General features: G+C 42.4%; 2 protein-coding genes across 11 annotated transcripts in view; one reads left to right on the forward strand and one right to left on the reverse strand.

The window, feature by feature from the left end:
* Positions 1 to 4,720, forward strand: part of LOC109888697 (protein arginine N-methyltransferase 8-B) — a 39,740-nt gene extending 35,020 nt beyond the window's left edge. The window contains exon 10 of the mRNA XM_031822988.1: positions 1 to 4,720. Within this exon, the coding sequence (XP_031678848.1) occupies positions 1 to 84 (84 nt within the window). The 3' untranslated portion in view covers positions 85 to 4,720.
* Positions 3,689 to 27,410, reverse strand: cracr2aa (calcium release activated channel regulator 2Aa). Of its 10 annotated transcripts, none has more exons than XM_020481050.2 (19): positions 27,306 to 27,410; positions 26,808 to 26,947; positions 21,988 to 22,273; positions 18,014 to 18,125; positions 17,580 to 17,781; positions 16,221 to 16,367; positions 14,950 to 15,040; positions 14,734 to 14,829; positions 13,531 to 13,718; positions 13,342 to 13,413; positions 13,033 to 13,081; positions 12,783 to 12,871; positions 11,993 to 12,350; positions 8,560 to 8,689; positions 7,460 to 7,541; positions 7,036 to 7,150; positions 6,531 to 6,632; positions 5,949 to 6,025; positions 3,689 to 5,390 (listed from the first exon to the last, which is right to left on the reverse strand). In XM_020481050.2, the coding sequence occupies exons 3-19, from the start codon at positions 22,201 to 22,203 to the stop codon at positions 5,303 to 5,305; spliced, it is 2,214 nt and encodes a 737-aa protein (XP_020336639.1). In that variant the 5' UTR covers positions 22,204 to 22,273; positions 26,808 to 26,947; positions 27,306 to 27,410; the 3' UTR covers positions 3,689 to 5,302. The 10 variants fall into 10 exon arrangements, with proteins under 10 accessions (XP_020336639.1, XP_031678845.1, XP_020336633.1 ...); XM_031822985.1 differs by having other exon boundaries at positions 21,988 to 22,408; positions 27,306 to 27,367; XM_020481044.2 differs by having other exon boundaries at positions 14,734 to 15,040; positions 27,306 to 27,368.
* Between the last annotated feature and the right edge of the window lie 546 nt (positions 27,411 to 27,956).

Here is a 27,956-nt window from a genome sequence, read left to right on the forward strand (position 1 = left end):
CGTGACTTGGACTTCACCTTTGAGCTGGATTTCAAAGGACAGATATGCGAGGCAGCCATCTCCCACGACTACAAGATGCGCTAGCTAGGTGTCCAATAGGGAGAAGCCGGCGCGCTATGCCACCTGCAGCCCCACAAATACACAGAGGGAAAGAAGAGGCACTCCTCTCGACAACAGACAATGAGGATGGGATGGAGGGAGGAGAGGGAGTGCATTGGAGGGATCAGAGAGGGTGGGATGGAGGGAGGAGAGGGAGTGCATTGGAGGGATCAGAGAGGGTGGGATGGAGGGAGGAGAGAAGTTCAGATAGAGGTAGGAGATGAAGGGATGAGGGTGGAATGCAGGAATCAGAGAGGAGATTGAGAGAATATATGAAGGGATGAGAGAGGATGGATGGAGAGAAATGGAGGGATAGGCTAGATCAGAGGAGGCAGGTTATGATGAGAGAAGCTCATCAGTGCAGGGCTGACACTCCAAGCAATATCAACATGCTCACATTGACACCTCTAACTGGCACGTTACTGTTAGGCCAACTGTTCAGAGGACAACTTTGAATGTAACACCTTATGAATTCAAGAATGTTCTAGTCATTATGAATGTTATTGATTGATCTATACTGTATGTGAGAGGTGGCAACCAATGTTATCTTCTACAGCAAGTTTGGAGCCCATATGATCAATTACTGTATTTTTCAGGAACTTCACATTTATATTGCATATAATGATAATATATATATATCCTACAGCCAGTAGTTATGATTTTTCTTCAAATAGGCTTTTTAAATGACCCAATTTTGCATGTTTTTTAATAATCTTCATATCTGGTAAAAGTACAGTAATTGAATATATCAGAAATTCAATACTGCATACTGTATTGTGTAAGGATATATATATATATATATACTGCTCAAAAAAATAAAGGGAACACTAAAATAACACATCCTAGATCTGAATGAATTAAATATTATTAAATACTTTTTTCTTTACATAGTTGAATGTGCTGACAATATCACACAAAAATTATCAATGGAAATCAAATGTATCAACCCACGGAGGTCTGGATTTGGAGTCACAAAGAAATGCCACCCCACACCATTACTGACCCACCACCAAACCGGTCATGCTGGAGGATGTTGCAGGCAGCAGAACGTTCTCCACGGCATCTCCAGACTCTGTCACGTGCTCAGTGTGAACCTGCTTTCATCTGTGAAGAGCACAGGGCGCCAGTGGCGAATTTGCCAATCTTGGTGTTCTCTGGCAAATGCCAAACGTCCTGCACGGTGTTGGGCTGTAAGCACAACCCCCACCTGTGGACGTCGGGCCCTCATAGAGTCTGTTTCTGACCGTTTGAGCAGACACATGCACATTTGTGGCCTGCTGGAGGTCATTTTGCAGGGCTCTGGCAGTGCTCCTCCTTGCACAAAGGCGGAGGTAGCGGTCCTGCTGCTGGGTTGTTGCCCTCCTATGGCCTCCTCCACGTCTCCTGATGTACTGGCCTGTCTCCTGGTAGAGCCTCCATGCTCTGGACACTACGCTGACAGACACAGCAAACCTTCTTGCCACAGCTCGCATTGATGTTCCATCCTGGATGAGCTGCACTACCTGAGCCACTTGTGTGGGTTGTAGACTCCGTCTCATGCTACCACTAGAGTGAAAGCACCGCCAGCATTCAAAAGTGACCAAAACATCAGCCAGGAAGCATAGGAACTGAGAAGTGGTCTGTGGTCACCACCTGCAGAACCACTCCATTATTGAGGGTGTCTTGCTAATTGCCTATAATTTCCACCTGTTGTCTATTCCATTTGCACAACAGCATGTGAAATTTGTCAATCAGTGTTGCTTCCTAAGTGGACAGTTTGATTTCACAGAAGTGTGATTGACTTGGAGTTGCTTGTGTTGTTTAAGTGTTCCCTTTATTTTTTTGAGCAGTGTATATAAAATGTGTATTTGCAGTCAGGCGAAGTACTGTAGCTTTTCAGGTGGGTGCAAAATAACAGTATGAGAGCTCACATTTGCACAGCTTGCACTCCAAAGTGGTGGTCTGTGGTTTCTGTTAGAGCTGTGATGTCAACATTGTAATCAGTATAGACCGGGGCCCTTGTCTAGATGCCTGCAAAAGCTCCTGGCTACAAAGCCTACATCTCTATAGTGCTGTAATTTATCATACTATAGATAATTAGGTAATCACAATTTTCAACAATAACCATGATCTCTTAAGTTCTGTAAAATGGTTGATGTGGAGACACTGAAGCCACACCAGGGGAAGATCTTAATTCCATAATTCTCATGTCTTCTTGCCGCCTCCTCAAAACCCATTGGATGAGAAAGCCAGAGGTCCCGTCCCTCTGACCAGCTCCACTGGGTTTTGAGATGCAGACGAGGAGAGAGGACACGAGGATTATGCAATTGAGATCGCTCCCAGCATTCAGTGGGTGGGGCCTCACATCGTTACCATTTTTTCCTCTGGCTCCACTGATCTCAGCTCTGCGACTGGCCTGTCCTCAGAGCCTCACAGCTCTCATCAGTTAGTCCCGTCCTTAGATCAGTAGCAAAGTGTTAATAATTCTGGCCTCTGCTCGGCGCATCAGTTGACAGCAACTCCTTCCCTTAACCTGTGGTCTTACTAAGGTAGTCTCCAAGGCAACAACTGGACGTGTCCTCCAGTCTAACTGTGACCTCTCCTCGCAGTTGTGTAGTACTGTTACACCAGCGGTGTCATACTCTTTCCACGGAGGGCCGAGTGTCTGCAGGTTTTTCCATTCAATTAAGACCTAGACAACCAGGTGAGGAGAGTTCCTCACTAACTAGTTACCTTAATTCATCCCTCAAATAGAAAAGGTGGAGTGAAAACCCGAAGATGTTCGGCCCTCCGTGGAATGAGTTTGACACGCGCGTTTACACCATCCTTTACGCAGCCAAGATCCTCACTCCCAGTCCCCTCGCTCTCCCATGCCTTTCTGTGAAGCTCATCAGCACAGCACTTATGACTGTTCAGAAGATAGGACATACCATGTATGAATAGACCAGTGGCCAGTAATGAGTGAGTCACATTTGATGGATGTACAATCTGTTCAGTAAAGTGTCCGACTATGTTCAGTTTCATGTTGAGCGCTTACTTGTGAGAGCATAGATTTGTATAGTATTCTATTGTAGATGCTGTGCTATACACACAGTAGATTAATAATAAACTAAACCTGTAGATTAACAAGTTGATACTGGATCAAAAGCAAAAGTAGTTAGACTAACTTCAATAGAATCCATTTAATCATTTTCAGTAGCATGCACTGTTGTCTTTGGAATTAAGTCAGTGATTTAAGCGAACTTTAAGGTTTGGCCTTTAGCAGATCTAACACAACTAGTGTTGTTCCAGTTTACCACTCATGGCATTCAGTTGGTTATTTACACCAAGTACTAAAACAACATGGTTTCCCATTTCATGTCAGCTACTGAAATTGTGCTGTGTGTGTTAATTTGGTATGACAATTCTGAGTTGAAAAATAGTTATATTCAAGCTTTGTATTGTATTGTTAATTTCACCTCCCGTCATGTAACAGTTAAATAAAAGTTATCGCTCAAGATCAATTGTCCACTAGGTGGCATCTGAAATTCAAGTTTCACAATTGCATCCACTTTCCTACTTCAAGGAAGTGGTGTTTTAATTTGTTAGATTATTTCATTTAAAAGATCACTGAAATATACAATATCTGTTTATTATTCAGAGAAACCATACAACATTTTTCCTATTTACATTTTCACATACATTATTGTGCAAGAACACAGGCCCAGTAGCGTGGCGCAAATGCAACTGAATTGGTTCATTTAGAGTAGTCATGGCGCTATGGCACACTGTCAAATACATAAGGAATACTCTCTATACCGGAGGGCTCCAAATTACAATCTCAGTATCCTTCAACATCACAGAACATACACATACAGTACAGTACGTATCCAAAGATACCTCCAGTCTCTCATACGTATCTGAGGTACTTTACAGGTACAGTGACGGCATACATTGCAATGTGTTAGATTTAAAATGGAACATTTGTTCAAGGATACTTGGCACAATATACATTCTTATGGAATTATTAGGAGAACTGTTTTAGTGCGCCCACAAACAAATACTTCTAAGAGAAGGCAAATCTCTTGGCAAAACTAAGCAAACAACTACAGTACAACAGAACTCATTCATAGAAATAACACTGTGCCAATTACATAAAAAAGCTAAATAGTTGTGACGGTTTATATGCAAACGCTTTGAGAGAGGTATAGTATGTCAGAGCTTTACTACCTTCCACTGTCAATGCAAAGTGTAAAACAAACATTTGTGTAAAAGGAAAAGCTGCCAATTAGACTTTCTAGACACGTACAGATGTAGGATCTTCACTTGATCACTGCTGTTGCTGAGAATTTCTGTGCCCCAGAATTGACATAGATTCACTAAAAACTCACATTATATTAACAGTATTGCACTTTTCATGTAGCCTAATCATGTAGCCTAATCTAGCAACATTACGTCGGCAGAAAAGTTAATGGACTAAACTTTCAAATCCTGTTGCTGCAGGATTATTTTGCTGCGACAATACTGGTCGAATTAGGATCCCACATCTGTAGTTGACTTCTGGTAAATCGTCCCGACATTACATATACAACACAGTAAACCTTATTACATTTGAGGGATAAGCTAATCTATTCATCAAATTGATCTGAGATGATGTCCAAATCTGACAAATGTTATAACCCTTCTCTACTATTGGAAAATGTTAAATTGGTCCTGAACCAAATTCAGATTTCACGAAACCTAACCCAACTATTAACAAGGTTTACTTTTATTTTTTCAGTACATTTGTCAGACAGTGTAAACTGTACTGAATTAAATATAAAAGTAGTATAGTTACTGGTTTTGACTTAGCTAGTTGAAAATACATTTTCATTAAAAATAAGTTGTCATTAAGGAAAATCTATATTTTATTATTGTAGTGCAAGACTGTCTTTTAAAAAATGTCATTATCCATGTATGGCTGTGTCAGCACCTACCCTGGCCCTTTCATCGTGTGAAATGCTAAGACATGTTTATTTTTATTTTTTTACCCCCTCGAAGATGTGTTTTTGTTTTTAAAAAACCACAGACTCAAGAAACAGGTGTTCACACCGTAGGTGGACTGGGTGACAGTGAGAGGTATAGTGCTGTAGATCTTTGAGTTCTGAAGGAACTCTAGTCAGAATATACTGTATACTTAATTAGGTGAGTTCACCATCACCTTGTGTGTTGAGAAGATAGAAGCTAGCTAGTAGCCTTCTTGTTGCTAGCAGCAGGACCTCTTCTTATGTGAAGAGCCGTTTACCAGTTGGACCGTCTTCTCTTTCTCTCTGTCCTCCTGCTCTTTCAGAATTCTAGGGGACACAGAAGAGATTTTACTCAGAAATGAGCCAAAGTCACATACTGTAGGTTAATTTTTTATTACCGAGTGTGAGAACCCAACATAAATTACAGTGCAATAGACTTGACTAAAGAAATGTCACAACATTAGATTCCGATACTATTATTGAAGTTGGGAGCATTAACTAGGATAAAGTTGTTTATTATGTGTGTTAAGTGTGTATTTAGGAATGATACGATTGGTCATTGTTTTCCTTTCTTTCCCTGTACTTGTTGATATCAACACAGAGTTTTTTGTACCTCCAGACACACCGACACATTTGGCCTAAAGTGAGTGTCAGATTTCACTGCAAACCACATAAAGCCTAGCTTGGATGAAGCCCAAGCAGACAGTTATTACATTTTTGGCCTGACAGTATTAAGCTTGCTTTTCCCTTCGTATAGCCTTGCTAATGGCCAACATTGAAATGACAAACAGTCGTGTTAAGACAATAGTAAGAGGTGGAAGTAGTAAGACTTATGTCCTGTTAAAACGCTGGGCAGAATCCTACACAGCGCTCAACTTAACTCACCTTGCCAAATGTACCAGAGAGTGTACAACGTTTTGTCCAGAGCAAGCACTGCACTCATAGAAAATCAACTGGCAGTCCTGCAAAGGAGATTTCATAACTGTCATTAGCAAATGAAAGACCGGGAAGTCAATGGGATGTACAGTAGAGTGCTCTGATTGGAACTGGCTGTAGTAGGTCGATCATGCTCTCCTCTTCCACACAGCCTCCTACTCAGGCCTGTTTAGTAACATTAAAGGTAATCATTGTCTGGACTAATGGCCATTGGAGCAAAATGAAAAATAAGAGCAGCTCGACTGATCTAAGGCACTTAGCAATTATCTATCACCATAGAAACTACAGACCCAAAGGGGAAAAAAATGGAATATACAAATATACAAAATTATAGAGGGATGATAGAAGTCAAAAAACAACTCCTAGACCTTTAAGGCCAACACACACATCTTGTAAAACAAAAAAAAATTTAAAAACAAATTTTGTTGCTTTTTCTTATTCAGTGAGAAGATGGCCTACTACTTTGTGGCTGTGGGTACTGAGAAGCCTGTGGGTTGAAGACAACGCCCAGGGAATTGCCGATAGACAGACCTTGGCCAATTTTTCGCCTACTCTCGTCTGAACCTCCCGCTCGCTCTCCTTGTCCGTTTTGTTTCCCAGCAGCATGATGGGAATATCCTCGCCGGCCCCCTCCTGTGAAGAGAGATGGAGATGTTGGGCACTGATGCACTCCATTAGGGCTAGAACCTCAGCGGTCTCTTTCAGATACCCTGTGGGTGAGCAGCATTCAGCGTTGCAGGTTTTTAACATCAGTGTTACACTGAGCAAGGTCACGGACAAATAACGGTAGTACATGACACACAATCCGTAACGATAATGAATGGTAACTTGTATCGTGCCGCTTTACAAATATCCAGTAAGAATGACAATAATTAGCGCATTTGAGCTGATATTGTATATAAAATATTCTGTAAGCCTACATTGAATGTGCTATTGAGCAGGAGGAGGCTCTCCGTATGATCTACATTCCTCTGAGCTTATATGTGTAGGCCTGCTATTTCAGAGGTGAGCAGTGAAGTGCTTTGGCTCATCTTACCTGTACACTGGTCAGCCACTGTCTCACAGCAGTGAAGCTCTGCTCATCAGTGATGTCATACATGACTACCACACCGTCAGCCTTGCGGAAGAACTGCTTGGTGATGCTGCGATACCTGTTGGGGTGGAGAAGGAAAACTGAGAACTCCCCCATTTGTACCTTATCCTCAAGCATAACAAAATAATTATGGAATTTGATCTTATACTAAAAATGTTGTCTCATTAGATACTATTTTCAAGTGTGATGTGCAACATGGTCTCATTAGAAAATACTGAAAAAAAAAAAAGGAAAAGCACTGCAGTAATATTTCACTTCACTGACATTAGCAATGTGTCATTCAGCATAACTGCATGTAGCAAAACAAAAGCTGCTGAGGTAAAAAGTTGAATGTGTGTAAATTCACTTAATATGGTCAAGCTCCCACCTCTCCTGTCCTGCTGTATCCCACATCTGCAGCGCCACCTGGCTGTTGTCCACCGTTATCGTTTTCACACTGTAGTCTATGCCTGTTGATGCAGGATGGACAAGATAATAGTCCTCTGATTTAAGTCACCCAAGTAATTTACTAGATTTTTCCTTCCAATTATATTTTTTCTTGTAATTTTCTGTCAGTATTATTTGTAAAAGTGCTGGGTTTGTAGCAAAATAGAAAAGGTTGAACAATGATGAAAGGAACCAACAATTGATTTCCGGGCAAACTCTGGTAGAACAAGGAACTTCAAAAGGATATGTCCTTCTGAGTTTTTGAAATGTTACTCCCGTCGATGGTTGCAATCAACAATATTTGTCCCCTGTGCTCAAATAGAAAAGGAAAAACATGTTTTTTTGTTGTCAATGATTGCATCACAATTGCGTCAATGAGAGTGTAGAGTATATTGCCCATTGTTCTAGAGGGACCATACAATTCAAAATCCATCTGACTCGCTCCTAAAAATGACTATTTTCAGAATCAAATAATTTTTGTGTGCTTCCAAACAGGGTCTAAATAGAGAGGAGATTAGAGTTCTGGAGCTGTTCGTACTAGGATTCTGAATAATTCAGTATGCTCGCAGTCAGTCAAAGAACAAACTAGGTTTGGGTGTGTAAAAATCTACTGTACAACAGAAAGGCCAATTGGAAGTATCCAGTTATGGTCTGTGTGACTGCAAGTCAGTCAATACAACAGTACCACAATATGGTTTATCCGCTTAGGCTGTTGCCTATGTAGTGCAAAATCACTAAACAGTTGGCCTTCCACAGTGTAAACAATCAGCATTTAAAAGAGCTTAATGAGTAAAGCCAGTATGAGGTGTGAGAGGGAGGGTGAGGTCAGCCAGCCACATGTCTGTGGGCTCAGCTCTGCCCTGGGTCATGTTGATTAGAACCACACCGTATCAAAACAGTTTGCAACATAAAACTAGAGATTCTTATTCTTAAGTCCAGGTAGTTCTTCCCGGGTTTCCGTCCACTTTGTTCCATTGGTGCCTAATGAAAATCCTGCTCTGCTGTAAAAAAGGAACCCTGGAGAGGCCAGCCACTACTCACCCACGGTGGCAGAGGTGCCTGGGTAGAAGCAGTCGTCACAGAACCTCATGAGGAGGGATGTCTTCCCCACGCTAGAGTTCCCTACCAGCACGATCTTAAACAGGCGGTCCGGGGGTGGTGCTGCAACCTCCTGGAAACAACACAGAGAGATAAAGCAGAGGGAAGAGGTAATTCTATAAGTTTCATTGCATTTTGCCATACTCCCTTTTGTGCTTAAGTTATCTTGCTTATTACTTGAGGAAAAGTTATTTCAGATTGCGGCTATCCAAGTCGACATATGCTGGGAGAGGGTATACTAAAACGATGACATGGCCCTAGCTGATGCACCAAATATTTGAGCAACATATTTTAGCATATTTTGAATACATCATATACACCCTAATTCTAAGTCCACAACACAACTACTATTCTAGAAAACCATCAAGTTGTAAATTTCTTGAAATACAGTGCATTCGTAAAGTATTCAGACATACAGTGGGGCAAAAAAGTATTTAGTCAGCCACCAATTGTGCAAGTTCTCCCACTTAAAAAGATGAGGCCTGTAATTTATCATAGGTACACTTCAACTATGACAAACAAAATGAAAAAAAAAAAATCCAGAAAATCACATTGTAGGATTTTCAAATGAATTTATTTGCAAATTATGGTGGAAAATAAGTATTTGGTCACCTAAAAACAAGCAAGATTTCTGGCTCTCACAGACCTGTAACAACTTCTTTAAGAGGCTCCTCTGTCCTCCACTCGTTACCTGTATTAATGGCACCTGTTTGAACTTGTTATCAGTATAAAAGACACCTGTCCACAACCCCAAACAGTCACAATCCAAACTCCACTATGGCCAAGACCAAAGAGCTTTCAAAGGACACCAGAAACAAAATTGTAGACCTGCACCAGGCTGGAAGACTGAATCTGCAATAGGTAAGCAGCTTGGTTTGAAGAAATCAACTGTGGGAGCAATTATTAGGAAATGGAAGACATACAAGACCACTGATAATCGCCCTCGATCTGGGGCAAGAACGCAAGAACTCAGCAAAAATCCCAGAACCACACGGGGGGGACCTAGTGAATGACCTGCAGAGAGCTGGGACCAAAGTAACAAAGCCTACCATCAGCAAGGGCATTGAAGATGAAACGTGACTGGGTCTTTCAGCATGACAATGATCCCAAACACACCGCCCGGGCAACGAAGGAGTGGCTTCGTAAGAAGCATTTCAAGGTCCTGGAGTGGCCTAGCCAGTCTCCAGATCTCAACCCCATAGAAAATCTTTGGAGGGAGTTGAAAGTCCGTGTTGCCCAGCAACAGCCCCAAAACATCACTGCTCTAGAGGAGATCTGCATGGAGGAATGGGCCAAAATACCAGCAACAGTGTGTGAAAACCTTGTAAAGACTTACAGAAAACATTTGACCTCTGTCATTGCCAACAAAGGGTATATAACAAAGTATTGAGATAAACTTTTGTTATTGACCAAATACTTATTTCCACCATAATTTGCAAATAAATTCATTAAAAATCCTACAATCTGATTTTTTTTCTTTTTTTTTTCTCTCTCATTTTGTCTGTCATAGTTGAAGTGTACCTATGATGAACATTACAGGCCTCATCTTTTTAAGTGGGAGAACTTGCACAATTGGTGTCTGACTACTTTTTTGCCCCACTGTATACATGTTAGCCTTATTCTAAAATGTATTCAATTAATGGTTTTCCTCAATCTACACATAATACCCTATAACGACAAAGAAAAAACAGGTTATTCAAAATTTTAGCAAATTTATAAAAAAATGGAAAACAGAAATATCTTGTTTACATAGGTATTCAGATCCTTTGCTATGAGACTCAAAATTGAGCTCTGGTGCATCCTGTTTCCATTGATCATCCTTGATATGTATCTACTACTTGATTGGAATCCACCTGTGGTCAATTCAATTGATTGGACATGATTTGGAAAGGCACATACCAGTCTCTATAAGGTCCCATATCAGAGCAAAAACAAAGCCATGAGGTCGAAGGAATTGTCCGTAGAACTCCGAGACAGGAATGTGTCGAGGCACAGATCTGGGGAAGGGTCAAAAAAAAAAAACATCTGCAGCATTGAACACATTCTTAAATGGACGTTTGGAACCACCAAGACTCTTCCTAGAGCTGGCCACCCGGCCAAACTTTGCAATTAGGGGAGAAGGGCCTAGGTCAGTGAGGTGAACAAGAACCCGATGGTCACTGACAGAGCTCCAGAGGTCCTCTGTGGAGATGGGATAACCTTCCAGAAGGACAATCATCTCTGCAGCACTCCACCAATCAGGTCTTTATGGTAGAGTTTCCAGACGGAAGCCATTCCTCAGTAAAAGGCACATGACAGCCCGCTTGGAGTTTGCCAAAAGGAACCTAAAGACTCTCAGACCATGAGAAACTAAATTCTCTGGTCTGATGAAACCACGATTGAACTCTTTGGTCGGAATGCCAAGCGTCACATCTGGAAGAAGCCTGGCATCATCCCTAAAGTGAAGCATGGTGGCAGCGTCATGCTGTGGTAAGGTTTTTCAGCGGAAGGGACTGGGAGACCAGTCAGGATCGAGGGGAAGATGAACGGAGCAAATTATAGAGAACCTTGATGAAAACCTGCTCCAGAGCGATCAGGACCTCAGACTGGGGTGAAGGTTCACCTTCCAACAGGACAATGACTAAGCACACAGCCAAGACAACGCAGGCTTCGGGAGCTTGAGAGGATCTGCGGAGAACGGGAGAAACGTCCCAAATACAGTTGCGCCAAGTTTGTAGCGTCAAGAAGACTCTAGGCTGTAATCGCTGCCAATTGTGCTTCAACAAAGTACTGAGTAAAGGGTCTGAATATTTATGTAAATGTGATTTAAGTTTAGCAGAAATTTCTGAAAACCTGTTTTTGCTTTGTCATTATGGGGTATTGTGTGTTGATTGAGGGGGGGGGGGGAACAATTTAATCAATTTTAGAATAAGGCTAACTTAAAATGTGGAAAAAGTCAAGGGGTCTGAATACGTTCCAAATGCACTGTATATAGAGTAAGTTCCTAGATGACATTAAATCATGAAAACCTCCTGAAACATTCATTCAACACAAGTAGCTAAACCTGTTGCCAGGTTAACTGTGGGGTCAAGTCACTCAAAGTGAAAAACCCAACCCTGTGACCGCTGTTCTCAGGTCTGCTCAGACAGAAAAACAGGACTTTGAAAACACATTGTGCTGTACATCCACCTTCACCCCTCTATACGGGGTCAGGAGAACCAACAAAAACACACTGACCTATAAACAACCCTGAAGGACTGAAGAGGAAGGCAAGGTTCTTTTAAAGGGAAGGTTACTAGGCCAACTGACACCTTCTCATTGTCTATCGATCAGAGACAAAACAAAGCCTGTCCACATTATGACCAATCAACCTCGTCTCTGAGCATAAAAGTCTTACGTTCACCACGGTCTCCTTGCCGACAGGCTGGCCCCTGGGGGAAGTAGGCGTCTCTGACTCTCTGGTGTCAGCTGGCTGCTGCTCCCTAGTCGGAAGAGAACTTGGAGGATATATTGAGTTCATCTGCAGCTCTATGTGTTCTTCCTCCTCCCCGTCTTCCTCCGCCTCCTCGCTCCACTCACAGAGCAGGGCATGGTAGTCATCCTGCAAGAGCTGGGGTAGGTGGTCCTCCTCTATGGAGATGATCCTCTGTAGGGGTATGTGGGGGGGTTTGGAGGCTACCACATCCTCCAGGCTGTAGCCATTCACTCCCCCTGGGCTCTTCTTCTTAGAGTGGGGGAGCCCTACCTCTTCCTCACTGGAGAGACAGGGATGACATGGTAATTGGAGGGACAAATGTGAATTGGCTGACAATTGCTTTTTTTTGGAACATAACGGTATGGCTGTAGAATGTGAAGCGACTCGCATATTTATATAAGCATTTGCATTTTCAGAACAATGTAAATACAGTACGGACATGTTCTGCACAGAGTTACAACTGCAGCCCCATTGAACAGCTTTCTGTCCTACTTTTGCATTCTGTGTCACCTGCTTTGTTCTACTTTGTATAATGCCATCTACTTAGAAAATATGAATCATTCACCATTAATAACTACTCAAGCTACAGTCAGTCATACTGAAGTGTGTATTGTAGGTGAATTGAACATTAGTATAAATTAAGGCCTCCACGACTGAATCAGACAGTATTCACTCAATTTGTATTAAAAGCATTTCAGAGCAAACGGTGTACCATTTAAAGGCCTTTTTGTCAAAGGGATTCAGAGTATTTGATCCAGGCCTCGGGTTCCAAGCAGGATTTTCAACAGTATTCCTCAGTTTCTGCAAAACAAATTTAAATCTACAGCTTGATTGCAATTGGATTTGATTAAAAAAATTAAAAAATCCAGGAATCACATTTTTAGGATTGGATCTATCAAACAGAGCAGACAGACATGGGATTTCACAAAATGGACAATGAAAAAATGCATGCGAATACTTACTTGATACGAGGACATATCTCGTTCATCTCGTAAGTGTTTGTTCATTTCCCTGGAGACAATATAACAAGGAATGGGTTAATTGCAAAAAATAAAGAAAATAAGAACAAGTGAGAAAGCGCTTCGAGGAGTTTGGCTGAGGTCAAGGCTATATGCTTTGCCATCTGCTCGATGGATGCGTGGCCTTGGTTTGTAGTGAAAATGACATTGTACAGTATGCTATTTGCTCATTGATTTGGAGAACAGTGGCCCCTGGACTGATAACCCATTGCCTCTCTCCTAGTGTGCGTGTCTGTCTGTCTCCACTCTTACCTCAGCAGGTCAAGTTGTTTCAGCAGGCTTGCTCGCTCTCTCTGCAATCCCTCTGTGACCTGGTACATTTCCCTGTGTTGGAAAACAAATCAACATATTTGTGTACTGTGGACTCACAAGGAGACCCAATCAGGATCCCAGACAGTCAGCTAGCCGACCAGACAGCCAGCCACAAACAAGCAGACTTACCTCTCCCTCTCCTTGTGCAGGCGTGACGACTGCTCCTGCAGGAGGCCCAGCTGCTCCTGGGCCAGGCTCAGCTCCTGACTGGTGTGCTCCAGCTCTTGGGCCAGATCCTCATTGGTCTGCTTCAGCTTCACATTCTCCACCTTGGTCACGTGCTGCTCGCTGTGAAGCTCCCGACACTGACACTCCAACTGGGGGAGGGGGACACAGGGGAGAGGGGCCACAGTCACACAGAGAATGGCAGAGGGGACAACACACAAAAACACTACGGCCAAAAGCAGACACCCTACAAAATGCACTTTCATCTGATCATATACAGCTTTTAAAACACAATTTCCCAGACACTACTATGCAGTAACAATCATAGCGTGATCGTCCTTAGCAATCAGTCTCTAAATCCAGGGGCTGTGTGAAGACACACATAAGGCTGCTGTCTGACTGTAGCCTCAAACACTACTATCACTGTTCTACATATAAGCCAAAGTGCTCCAACAGGAGATCTAAAACAATAGATTTTTTAAATTGAGCGACACTGTGATGAGGCTAGCCAGCATAGGGTCTGGATGCCTCCTTTACAGACTGTGTTGGCAGCATAGAAATATAATCTCTAGAACAGAAATTCCCATTAAAGTCAATGTTCTGCCATTCTATTTCCATGGTCAGCAGAGAGGAACATGAAATGTGAATTACAGACATAATAATTAGAGGCGCTCAGGTACCTCTGAGAGAAAGCCTTGGTGACTTGGGTACAGTAGGAACTAAGGCCTTATTCCCCTTTGTAAAGCAAATGAAGAAGTACTGGTAAGACTAATTGTTGCCAATTAGTTTACTCCAGTTAGGGGAAAATAATAGTGGAAATGATGCAGACAATTACATTGATGAAAGCCACAATCTGTAATATTAAAGCTATTAAATTAAAAATGAGACTAATTTCCAATGGACAAATTAGTCTTAAAAGCTTCAGTGGTGTTCTGTTTGTGAGAGTGTGATGGTTACACATGATCCTCTCTTAGTTTCCATTAAATAATATGCTGCAGACAGACACTCAGCAACAACTCTTAGAGTCTACTAATAATAACACCTGGTGACAATTCAGTCACCAAAATTAGATTTAATTCTAAAATAATATGTGTTGCACAGTGCAAATCTACCCATCAGTGTGATGCCTCTGATCATCAAGGACTCATCATTCGTGTCCTGACTCACCCGCCTCTGTTTCTGGAAGATCTGCTCCAGCTCCCGCTCCTTACTGGAGAGCTGATGCTCTAGGTCCTGGCTCCTAGACAGGAAGCGCTCAGAGTCCTGCAGGGGGGAGAGAGAGAGAGAGAGAGAGAGAGAGAGAGCGGGAGGGAGAACAAGAGGATCTTCCCCAAAACTGAGGTTACTAACAAGGCGTATGCAGTGGGAGATCTCTTCCTTTACCTGCAGGAGGATCCTGTCCTTCTCATTTTTGATTTGCTGCTCCATTTCTTCATATAAGCGCTGGATCTCGTCGTCATGTGTTGCTGCTTTTCTGTTCGGATGTAGAATTCTTGTTAATGCTAATAAAGCATTTTCCATTAGCTTTGGCAGAACATAAGAAAATGGGCCACTCAAGCGTTATCAAATGTTTAGTTAAGCTTTCAGTCTGCCATTTCAAATCATACAGTAGGTCAACTGTAAGCTGGTATGACACATTCCAAACAGGCATAGCAACAAATAACAGGTTCAGATGAGTACCAGAAAAAAATATTATTATTTGCAGTGTAGTTCACATCTGAAAATCAAAAAGGATAACTATAATTACGTAACCATTCAAGGCCTGACCACTCTGGCCAGCTTAATTTTGTTGTTGTTGTTGAAATCCCTGCGTCTCTACAGCTCTGAATAGAGCAAGAAAGACGTTCACGAGTTTTGAAACAGCTGCAGTTTGAGCCACCTGTCATAAAACCCAACCATAGCAGCCTCATCCAACATTTGCATTCCTTTCACTTAGAAACAGCCTCAAAAACCAGTTGTTCAGCTATGGGTAACTATGTAATGCACCACTATGGTACAAAAGCTAAGCTGTGCTCAGTTGAAACATGGCATAATAAACCAGTAGGTAGAGATTGTCAAGTAGTATTCCTTTGAGTAAAATTGCTATGATCATTGTCTGTCACAATTTGGAGAAAGTGAGAGTTTTGGGAGGCACTTAATATTGCTTTGGAGCTGGGAGGTTAGGCACATCCCAACAGTGGACTAAAAGTTTTCCACCCACACTGTAAAACTTTAACACTTCTCCCTTCCCAAGGCAGCACTAGCTCTTAATGTGTGGAATTTAGCAGGCTTAACTAAGGACTACAAATATGTCAGTCAGAAAAAGTTATACTTTTAGTAATAAACATTTTTTTTTAAAGGGGGAGAAAAACACAGAAAAAACAGATACCTGGGGACGATCATTCTATAGATGCCCTAATGCAAAAAAGGTTTAAATGACATTCATATCGTAGCAAGCATATACATCAAGCTACTTTGCCATTTGTTACTCCTGCAGAGGTTATCTGTAAAGGAACATTGAGCTAGCCTGGTCTCAGATCTGTTCGTATCATGTAGACAATGACTATTTGAGTTGGCAAGACAGCACAAACAGATCTGGAACCAGGCTACAGTGAGCTACTAATTGCTTAAATTCTACATAGGTACCAATACCTGAAGAATGGCGATATTTCTACCTTTTAAGGGCGCTCTCCATCTCCCTCTTCTCCTGGTTGGCCTCTTTGATCTGGAAGGTGACCCTGGCCAGGAACTCCTCAAAGTTGGACAGGAGATGCGGCTCATCTCTTCTCAGCTGGGCCCACAGACTACGCACCTCACCAGGGCTGATGGGAAGGGGGTCAGAACAAAGATTAGTCTGAATGACAAGACCTGGAATACAGTCTGTACTCAGGTTTCTGTGTAGAACAACTGTACTGAGGTACTTCTTGGTGTGGGGGAAAGAAAAAAATATACTTTAAGTCAAATTATACTTTTAGGTCAATGTGAACGATGTAGGCAGGCAGGCAGTGGGCAGCTGTGGGCTGCCTGCAGCAGTGCTGACTTGCAAAATTGACATTTTGTCAAGATGATCTTAGCCTAGAAAATCCCATTTCCTGTTAGTTGAAAATAGTGCTATTTTGATACAACAGTTTAAACACAATCTTTGTCTGTGCCATGGTCTTCACGTCAGTGTTCAGATAATGACTGGAATCATTTATTTACGTAATTTTTTGGCAGGGCAATATGTGGAAAGACCAATTGAGAAAATGATTTCATACAATGCATGTTTGATGGATCTCTGTTCATTGAAATGTGGACTGATTGATAAGACTCCTATACAAATATGGAAACTTTCCAATCCTCACAGTAGAGTTACATGCCGTGTCAACTTCAGGAAAACACACCGGAGGTTGAAGCAAATTGATCTGATGTAAATTGTCAGCATTCCTTTCTGGTTCTAACCCAGGTTTGCAGACTGTCAATAGGATGTACTTATCAAGTTGACATCCTCACCTACTACCGTTTACTTTTATTGAGCCACATTTGTTTGCTAAAGGTGAGTCTAGTCATGCATTAAACGAGGCCCGGCTCTCTCGTTTCTCTCCTCTGAATGCCTGGAGTTCAAATAGCCAAAAACACTGGTGCCAGCACCCACCAATGTCTGGAATACATCCATAGACATGAACGTCAGTGACGATAATGATTTGTTCAAGGTTAAATAACCCAACTCAATTTAGACAAACTTTTCCAATGTGAGGTTTTTTGGGTAGACGACAGTGACCCCAGGTATTTCATCTGTTTTCTACTTAAACATGTCTGTAGACTTTATGCTTGTTTGTTAAGCTTATAGAATTATAGAAATATCAAAGCAAGCATGATTGAAACAGATTGGCTAGCACTACTTTGGAGAGGCAATTTAGCACTTTTTGTTTTGCACAGCTGACTTCAATCAATCTAATCCTTCTAAAGGAATAGACTGGTCATTTGAGAGCATTATTGAGGGTTGGACAAAGATTCACATAGTATGGACGTCACAGACAAAAACAAACACCCACTCCTCAAAGACGTTGCTGGCGCCCAAGCTCTCCATGAGCATGCAGAAGTGCCTCTCTTCCTCGTCCTCGCTGCCCATCAGCCTCTCCTCCCACTGGGTCTGGTAAAGGGAGTCTGGGGGGCCTTGGTTGGCTTCCTTGACAATGGGGCTGGCCTCCCCCATCCCTTCTGTTACAGAGATCCTTCGGCCAAACAGGAATTCACCTGTAGAAATAAAGAGTCCAGGAGATGATTTATAATACCCTTTACTCCCTCTCTTTCTATGTATCTGTACCTACTCAGAGCTGCATAATCTGCTTGCACTAGCACAGTTCATGTTATTATGTAGAAAGGGAAGATGCATCAAATCAAACTACATCACTTTTTCAAAACAAATCACTGAACATCCAACATACATTGGACAGTAGAAAGCGAGAAGAGGACATAGTCAACGTACTGAACCCTGAGGAGAACTCCTGCAGGGTGAGGTATCCGTTGCCGTCAGAATCCAGGGTGTCGAAGACATTCTCCAGCTCCTCTGCACTGAGGGGCAGCTGTCCATGGAGCCGCTGCGGAGCAGGACACGCAACACAAATCAGGTGCCATGGACACAACTGGGGACCTGAAGGACTCAAGAGTCTTTACGTTAAACGGACACCGTAATTGGGGGAGAACATGCTCATAGTAACAGAATAAATGGAATTGTATCAAACTCAAAAAACACACCGCTTCCATGCGTTTCACGCAATTCCATTCACTTAATTCCAGACGTTATTGCGAGCCATTATCCCTCAGAAGCCTCCTGTGCCAACAATACAGTACAACAAGCTGCCAGCCAAGCACAAAAACCTGGGAACACACTCAACAGTATCATCAGCATCAGAAGAGACGGTCATGTACCCAAGTACAGGAGAGCAGATGTTCTTCCTGTTCATAAAGTGTAGGATGGTGTATCATTTGCATTCACACAACCGACATAACGCGAGTTCATGACAAAGGAACCGTTAACAACTAGGACAGGCTGCTCCATAAAACGTTTATATTAATAAACTTGAGAAATTCATTCGTTCAGATTGAACTCAAAACATTATAGAAATGAACATTTCTGGCCAAAGTCAAAAACAAACAGTCAGCATTCGCCCAAACTGCCATTTACACGACAAGGCCAAGCAGTGTGTGAAAGCAAACAGACTATGAAACCCTGAAAATAAGCAGTAAAAGACCACAACGATGCAGAAAAGCCTAAGCCGCTGCCTCACCTCTGTGAGCTGGGCATGTCTATGTTTACACCGAAATCACTTGTGAAATTTGTGGTAGGAACTCCTTGTTAAACTCTTATCTGTGCTGAACACATCCCTTATGTCAGCAGACAGATCACAGCCGGAGACACCACTGCCACCCTAATGGTCACGGTGTGAGAAACATCGTAAGGCTGTTTGTGCAATCAGCAGAAACAGAGTAATACTGGCAGTCGCTAGAAAACATTCATGAAATGTATTTATTTTATTTTTAAAAATGGATGTGTTCATAACTTTTCCAAATGACTTTTTTATCCACTTTGCCCTTATGGATAAACAAGGTAAGCCTAATCAGGCATCGTAAATACCCGACTACATCTAAAACCAACTTGCATATGGCAGAGAAATAAATTTCCACACAGGTCGTATAAGGATAGACCAGCAGAAATGCATTTCAGTTGTATAACACATTCACGCAGACAATTGTAATGCATTATACAGGAGTGCACACAGTTATGCACTGCCGTTATTACAACAAAAAATGTTTGGCTTGAATTCATTACTTTCACAACTCATAAATGAACACGGGGAGTTGGTATAGCGGACATTTTTTGTATATCTCCATTAACATCGGATCAAAGGGATCTATTCTATTGAGACTCTCGTCACGGCGTGGGCTCACAAGTGCTCGATCAAAGGAATACTCTGCCCATCAATGAATATGTAAGAAGCGTTCGGATCTGCACAGTCACGCAAATGAAGTTGCTGTATGACAAAGCATGGCTCTGTGTGGCTCTTTGCTGCCCGTATGTCTCGTGGGTTCCTGTCACTCTTTCACATGCTCTCCTGAATAAGATAGATACAGGCTACGTCCTCAGAATCATCTCTAATGAGCACGCCACAGAGATATAAAAGTGTCCCATTTAATTCTATGGAGCAAACGCAGGCCCTGTCCTCCACATGCAGCCTTGTGAAATGACCAGATTGTTGTCTCCAAATCTAACAAAGGGTCTATGGAGGATTTGTTGCAGTTGTTAGGTTTGGAATTATTTAGCATAATGTACAGTGCCTTCGGAAAGTATTCAGACTCATTCCCTTTTTCCAGATTTTATTACATTACAGCCTTATTCTAATATTGATTTGTATCATTCTACATACAATACCCCATATTAACAAAGCAAAAACAGGTTTAGAAATGTTTGGTAATTTATATATTTTTTTATGAAAAATTCACAAGTATTCAGACCCTTTACTCAGTACTTTGTTGAATCACCTTTGGCAGCGATTACAACCTCGAGTCTTCTTGGGTATGACTCTACAAGCTTGGCACACCTGTATTTGCAGAGTTTCTCGCATTCTTCTCTGCAGATACGCTCAAGCTCTGTCATGTTGGATGGGGAGTTTCACTGCACAGCTATTTTCAGGTCTCTCCAGAGATGTTTGATTGTGGTCAAGTACGGGCTCTGGCTGGCCACTCAAGGACATTCAGAGACTTGTCCCTAAGCCACTCCTGCGTTGTCTTGGCTGTGTGCTTACGGTCATTGTTCTGTTGGAAGGTGAACCTTCGCCCCAGTCTAAGGTACTGAGAGCTCTGGAGCAGGTTTTCAAAGATCTCTGTACTTTGCTGTATTCATCTTTCCCTCGATCATGTCTCCCTGTCCCTGCCACTGAAAAACATCCCCACAGCATGATGCTGCCACCACCATGGTTCACCGTAAGGATGGTGTCAGGTTTCCTCCAGACGTGACGCTTGGCATTCAGGCCAAGGAATTCAATCTTGGTTTCATCAGACCAGAGAATCTTGTTTCTCATGTTCTCAGAGTCTTTAGGTGCCTTTTGGAAAACTCCAAGCGGGCTGTCATGCGCCTTTTACTGAGGATTGGGTTCCGTCTCACCACTCTACCAAAAAGGCCTGATTTGTGGTTGTGCTGCAGAGATGGGAGAACCTTCCAGAAGGACAACCATCTCCACAGACAGACTCTGGAGCTCTGTGTCAGTGACCAATGGGTTCCCAGTCACCTCCCTAACCAAGGCCCTTCTACCCAGATTTGGCCAGGCAGCCAGCTCTAGGAAAAGAGCAGGGGTTCCAAACTTCTTCCATTTAAGAATGATGGAGAGCACTGTATTCTTGAGGACTGTCAATGCTGCAGAAATGTGTTGGTACCCTTCCCAAAAACTGACACAATCAACAATGAGAGCTCTACAGACAATTCCTTCAACCTCATGACTTGGTTTTTGCTGTGACATGCACTGTCAGCTGTGGGACCTTATATAGACAGGTGTGTGCCTTTCCAAATCATGTCCAATCAATTGAATTTACCACAGGTGGCCTCCAATCAAGTTGTAGGAACATCAAGGATGATCAATGGAAACGGGATGCACCTGAGCTCAAATTCATAGCAAAAGGTCTGAATACTTATGTAAATAAGCTATTTCTGTATATTTATTATTTTTATGAATTTGCTAACATTTGCTAAGCTTTGTCATTATGGTGTATTGTGTGTAGATTGCTGAGGATTTGAAAAATAATCAATTTTAGGATAAGGCTGTAAAAGAACAAAATTTGGAGAAAGGTCAAGGGGTTTGAATCCTTTCCGAAGGCACTGTATGCTATTGTCAACAGCAGTCATTCAGATGCCCTGACAAAAGCCTAAATTACAACAATTAGCTATGGGAGCTGGTGCATAGGTTAGGATGCATCCACAGAGTAATCCACAGAGTACCATGTATTCTCTATCAGAGTAGGTCAAAGGAAACAATTATGCTAGAACTAGGCTGGGTCAATTCTTACTGGTTTCTCAGGGTAAAGAGGCTAACAGGAAAGATTATTTATTCTTCTGAATTAAGCATCCAGTCCACAGGTGGGAAAAGCCTCAAATGGTACAGAATGCAACTCCAACAAACCCACCACAACTCATGATTGATTCTTGCTCTGAAGGATCAAAACACAGTTAAAAAAACAACTACAACAACTTGCACTGTCAATCAATATCAAAAGTCAATCAGTTGAAATGTGTTACTCTGAAATAATGACAAAAGTAACATCTAGGGTATACATGACTAGGTAACTAATATATACACAGTACTAAGGATGGGAACATGCATAATGCTGGCGTAGCCTAAAATTGTCAATAACTCCCATGGGACGGTTTGGTCACACTCAGTGAGCCCCATAGACAGTAGGTGATCTCACCTGCATGTCCCGGTGGGTGATGAAGCCTTTGTCCTCGATGTCACAGATCTGGAAGAAGTCCTGGGTCTTCTCCAGCATGGTGCTGTGTCCTGTAGATCTCTCGTCGCCTCCAGCCTCACAGTCCTTCCAGTCACACTCGGCCGGGCTCTGGTCCCAGTCTCTGTGCCGAGGAGCACTCCTGGATCTCACTTTGGGGGTACTGGTGAAAGCTGCCATGGCGTGTGTGGTGTGGCTCCTCTCGCTCCCTCTCCCCCTACTCCTTCACATGGGTCAGGTGTAGTCAGGTCTAGACAGGGGTTGAGAAAAGAGACCCAGAGTAGAGACGCAGGTTCAGGCTGCAGCACAGAGGCTCTCAGCAGCGATGTCACCGCTTGTCATCTCTTAGCAACCGCCTCTTTAATTAGTCGATGAAGCCCAGGCTCTGAGCGAGAGAGAAAAGGTAAAATGGATCCCTTAAAAATAACCCCGTCTCTGAATGATGGAGTGTGACATGTCAGACTATGGTCTTTCTTCACATAGCATTTTATGTTGTTCATTTTGTGGTGATAACCTAGGTCTTAATACAATATAATGACTTGTAGTCTAATAACGCAGCCAACTAAAAAAAAAAAACGTACAGTACAACAAGCCTAGAAGGAGCGATGCAAAATTTATAGCTCACAAGGAGAGAGTTAGCCTGCTTTGAACACAACAAAGAATGGTGCTAAAGAGAAGAGCCCATAAACAGTTTAGACAAACAGATCCAATTTAGGCAGACTACTGGGACAAAGAGGAGCACTGAGTGTGTAACTAGATATTAGGCCCATCTTCGAAAAACCCACAAAGTAAAATTCACAGAGCAGATGGCAGAAGTCCCAAGTTCGAACTTAGTTCCCTCCCCCTATCAGTGGGAAGTAGCATGTTCTCTATCAGAGTAGTTCAAAGGAAACTATGCTAGCACTAGGCGGGGCCGATTCTTACTGGTTTCTCAGGGTAAAGAGGCTAACAAGAAAGAGACATTATTTTGAATTAAGCATCCAGTCCACAGGGGCAAAAGCCTCAAAATGGTACAGAATCCTACAATTCTTACAACACAGTATCATGCAATGCATCAACATAGGAGACTGTTGACCTCTCAATCCAACAAGGTTGACCGTGTTGTGCGTCCACAAAAGACCACAGTACTACTGTTCTCTAGGTACAGCACACATTGTGACCACAGCACGCACGAGTGAATGGATTGATGATCGGCGACAAGTTGAGAGCCGGAGGAGTACTTTGGCCTGTCTGGAAGGGCCGTGCATGGAAATATTGACTGGTAAAGGCACACGACGGTTAGGTCTATATGGGCTCCTGTGTGCACTGGTATGGAAGACTGCCTTAAAGGGGCTGACCCCCTCCTGTAGGCTGCAGGCTGAGTCACTGCAGGGCAGGCAGAGAATAGACAGCGCACCGCCACACATACACACCAATTCAGACACACACACTTCAGACTGTCTGCAGCTGGAATACATGTGCTCACTATTCCTCCTTATGCTCCAACTAGCTTAATGTCTGATGCTCCACATCAACATTTTTGGATGGTTATTTTGTTGACAAAAAAAACCCTGCTCACTCCAAAGTAAGACAAAACTTTGTAGCCTAAACCCTGAAAGCCAAACCAGAAGATTCTGAACACTATTAAATATAGAATATGAAACACTGTGCATTGCTCTGAAGTTGACACTTTTCTTTTGCACAGGACCAGTAATCCTATCCTTTTTAATCGCGTGACAACACGACTATCATGAATAGACATGCTCAGTTTATGATCTCGACCCGAGAATCTCATCATCCTGGATGCATCTCGACCCACAGGGATCAGACAATATTTGACACGGAAGTTGAAAACCTGAGATCTTATGTAGTGGTCTCATAACAATCCACATGGCATGATGACACGTCGCCAACGCAAACACATAGGCTATTTACAATGCAATGAATGACAAATAGTACACCCTCTGTTGAATAGAATAAGAGACCGTGCGTCTTAGCTAGGAGTCTATGACCTACAATGTAGGCTAATGAGAGAAGTAGAACAGAGTAGAATATGCCTTGTGCAGTTTCCATAACAATTGAATTTCAAACAGTCTAAGCTAAATGTTGCTGTAAGCTATTGGCTTGTTTCAATGGTCAACTTAGGAAAATAACCTGCTGTACTACTTTGCATACAGTTAGCTAACTTATCTTCCAAGTTGCTGCATCAAAGCAGAAGTAATTCAGGGAGGCAACATAGGGCCTTCAATGAATTACATTATTTGATTAAGCGAGATACTAAAATAGACAACAATAAATCAATATAGGAAGCAAAAACTGTGTAAAGTCAGACATTCATTAAAGTTCAAAAAAACAACAACAATGCACTAAGTTCAACAGAAAATTGTGGTTGCCTACAAATAGGCTGCCTATGAAAGTGACTCACCCCCGGAGGAGAACTGTTACTGGACTACCTCTGAAGCGCTCAGACTCTGTGCTGCCAGTCTCACTACTCTACATCCTTTATTTGAACTACACTGCTCAAAAAAATAAAGGGAACACTTAAACAACACAATGTAACTCCAAGTCAATCACACTTCTGTGAAATCAAACGGTCTACTTAGGAAGCAACACTGACTGACAATAAATTTCACATGCTGTTGTGCAAATGGAAGTACATCAGGAGACGTGGAGGAGGCTGTAGGAGGGCAACAACCCAGCAGCAGGACCGCTACCTCCACCTTTGTGCAAGGAGGAGCACTGCCAGAGCCCTGCAAAATGACCTCCAGCAGGCCACAAATGTGCATGTGTCTGCTCAAACAGTCAGAAACAGACTACATGAGGGTGGTATGAGGGCCAAACGTCCACAGGTGGGGGTTGTGCTTGCAGCCCAACACCGTGCAGGACGTTTGGCATTTGCCAGAGAACATCAAGATTGGCAAATTCGCCACTGGCGCCCTGTGCTCTTCACAGATGAAAGCAGGTTCACACTGAGCACGTGACAGACGTGACAGAGTCTGGAGACGCCGTGGAGAACGTTCTGCTGCATGCAACATCCTCCAGCATCACCGGTTTGGCGGTGGGTCAGTCATGGTGTGGGGTGGCATTTCTTTGGGGGGCCGCACAGCCCTCCATGTTCTCGCCAGAGGTAGCCTGACTGCCATTAGGAACGAGATGAGATCCTTAGACCCCTTGTGAGACCATATGCTGGTGCGGGTGGCCCTGGGTTCCTCCTAATGCAAGACAATGCTAGACCTCATGTGGCTGGAGTGTGTCAGCAGTTCCTGCAAGAGGAAGGCATTGATGCTATGGACTGGCCCGTTCCCCAGACCTGAATCCAATTGAGCACATCTGGGACATCATGTCTCGCTCCATCCAGCAACGCCACGTGGCACCACAGACTGTCCAGGAGTTGGCGGATGTTTTAGTCCAGGTCTGGGAGGAGATCCCTCAGGAGACCATCCGCCACCTCATCAGGAGCATGCCCAGGCGTTGTAGGGAGGTCATACAGGCACGTGGAGGCCACACACACTGCTGAGCCTCATTTTGACTTGTTTTAAGGACATTACATCAAAGTTGGATCAGCCTGTAGTGTGGTTTTCCACTTTAATTTTGAGTGTGACTCCAAATCCAGACCTCCATGGGTTGATACATTTGATTTCCATTGATCATTTGTGTGATTTTGTCGTCAGCACATTCAACTATGTAAAGAAAAAAGTATTTAATAAGAATATTTCATTCATTCAGATCTAGGATGTGTTATTTTAAGTGTTCCCTTAATTGTTTTGAGCAGTGTATGACAAGAGCCATTTGCCCTAAAAGAATACAACTTATCCTGGGTGTGCTGGTCCACCAGCAGGTCAAAGTCATACTGGAGCTTATGACCACAGGTAAAGTTATTGAAGAGTCCCTAAATGAACAGTCGGCAACCCCTTTTGACCACTTCACTAGGTTAAGCCTAATCAGCAAGTGTTTGGATGTTGAAGTGCAACAAAATAGCAACAGGGAGCCAACCAACCTTTGCAAGGGAAAAAAAGTTACAAGGCAAACTTTTTTGTAAGACAATTACTGGATTGTGGAAACATGTGGAAATATGATGTAGTAACAGAGCATTATTCCACCTACCGCCCCAATTCATCCATCAAAGTTTGAAAAGTGCAGAATGGGTATATTGTCAGATGACAATTACTTTTCACTATGACATAAGTAACTAGGTCAATGTGTGGTAACTAAACCACTTCCTGTCTTTTAAAACAACTGGGAACTCGGAAATCTCGACTTCCTACTTGGATGTCGGAATAAACGAACTCCGACTGTGAAAAATATTTTGAACGGTCATCCAACTCGGAATTGCAAGTCGGGAAACTCTGCCATCTTTCTAGTTACGACTTTCCGAACTGAAGATCACTGACGTAATACATTGGCCTTTTTTGTTGTTGTTTAAGTTATCAGTTGTCTGGAAAGCACCAACAATAAGTCTAATTGTATTGGTGGCATACACATTTATCAGATGTTATCGCAGGTGTAGCGACATGTTTGTAAAATTAAAAAGCATTCTTGTCAGTCTTGTCACTTCAGCCAAAAATAACATATTTAGCACCAAGGTAAAATAGAAATAAAAGAGTTGCCGACAAAGTTAACAAAGAGAGTGACCCTTCTCAAACTGTTAACGTTACCCGCCACTTGAACCAGAATCTATGAGGAGAACGTCTCCCGTAAACCCAGATTCTGGTTCCCCCGTCACTGCAGATAGTTGTCCAGTCCAACTAGCTAGCTAAAGTAGGCTACTTTCTAAAATAGTAAGCGAAAGTAAAGTAATACATTACCATGTGTTACTGGAAGGCACTAAAGACAGTCAAACGTGTATCTGTCACAACTTCAACAAGCTGCATTTCCTCTGTTTACAACATAACTGGAGGAATTTCACAGACCTGCCTGCGGGGAGGGACTCCAAGTCGATTCGCGTCTGTAGATATAGGGCAATTCCATGGCAACAGTGTGACTCAGATTCTTTAAATTGAAATGTTATTTCAAACTAAAAATCAGTAATTGCAGTTAAACGAACCACATCTATGCACAAGGACTACTTTTAACAATTTCCACTGAACATTTGTACAACAAAAACTTTACTTTAAGAACAATGCTGATGCAAAGTAACAGTGAGTGTTCGTGCCATCATTCTGTTACCAAAATGCATCTGCACTGTTATTCAAGTATATGTGTTGTAAACTTTTCAGTGGAAAGTAGGGTTTGTTTTTATGTCCAATAAAGCCTTTTTTTTTTTTATCTCAGTATCAAATCATTTCTGGGTAACAATTACATACCTTCCTGTGATTGTTTTAAATTAAAATGGTCAAAAAGAATCCCCCCCCCAAAAAAAGCTTCTTAGCAAAGAGCAATTTATCAAGCAAGAATTTTGCTAGGACTGTTTGGGAGTGGACAGAGTGGGGAGAGGAAAACTGAAAACTATCTGTAATTGGCAGAGTGGTTTGGAACTCTCTTTCTTATTGGTCTATTCTAATTCACCAGGCTTGCCAAAACTCCATCACACCATAACAGGCTCAAATTTCAGGTGTTCGTTTCAAACAGCTCTTTATTATAATTTTCACAATTTCACTATTATTTCAACCTCATAGTGTAATATATATGTATATATATATATATTAAAGGCCCAGTGCAGTCCAGTTAAACGAAAACCAATGATTGCAAAGTTTGACACATTTTAAAGTGAAAAATCTGAGTCTCAATGTCACCCTCATGGAATTGAACATGGAATTGCCCTATAGTAAAGTGCCATATTTGACTACCTGGTTTTTCAGGTGGGATTATCTGTCTAGAACAGGAATGTCACTCTTTTCCCACATCTGGAGCAAAACAGGTGATTAAACTAATTGCATTCTAAACAGAAGATCATGATTAGTTGATTATTCATGATTAGTTGATTAGTAGAGTCCAGTGTGTTAGCCCGGGCCGGG

This window comes from Oncorhynchus kisutch, linkage group LG4, assembly GCF_002021735.2.
Source record: "Oncorhynchus kisutch isolate 150728-3 linkage group LG4, Okis_V2, whole genome shotgun sequence".
NCBI lineage: Eukaryota > Metazoa > Chordata > Actinopteri > Salmoniformes > Salmonidae > Oncorhynchus > Oncorhynchus kisutch.

Coding starts and splice junctions, on each gene's coding strand:
- cracr2aa (XM_020481044.2), bottom strand. CDS start 22,203: ATGGCAGCTTTCACCAGTACCCCCAAAGTGAGATCCAGGAGTGCTCCT. Junction 8,690..11,992: donor GCAAGGAGACCGTGGTGAAC/GTAAGACTTTTA, acceptor TGTTGTTTCCAG/GAGGTTGCAGCACCACCCCC. Junction 6,633..7,035: donor AGTGGCTGACCAGTGTACAG/GTAAGATGAGCC, acceptor CTCTCTTCACAG/GAGGGGGCCGGCGAGGATAT.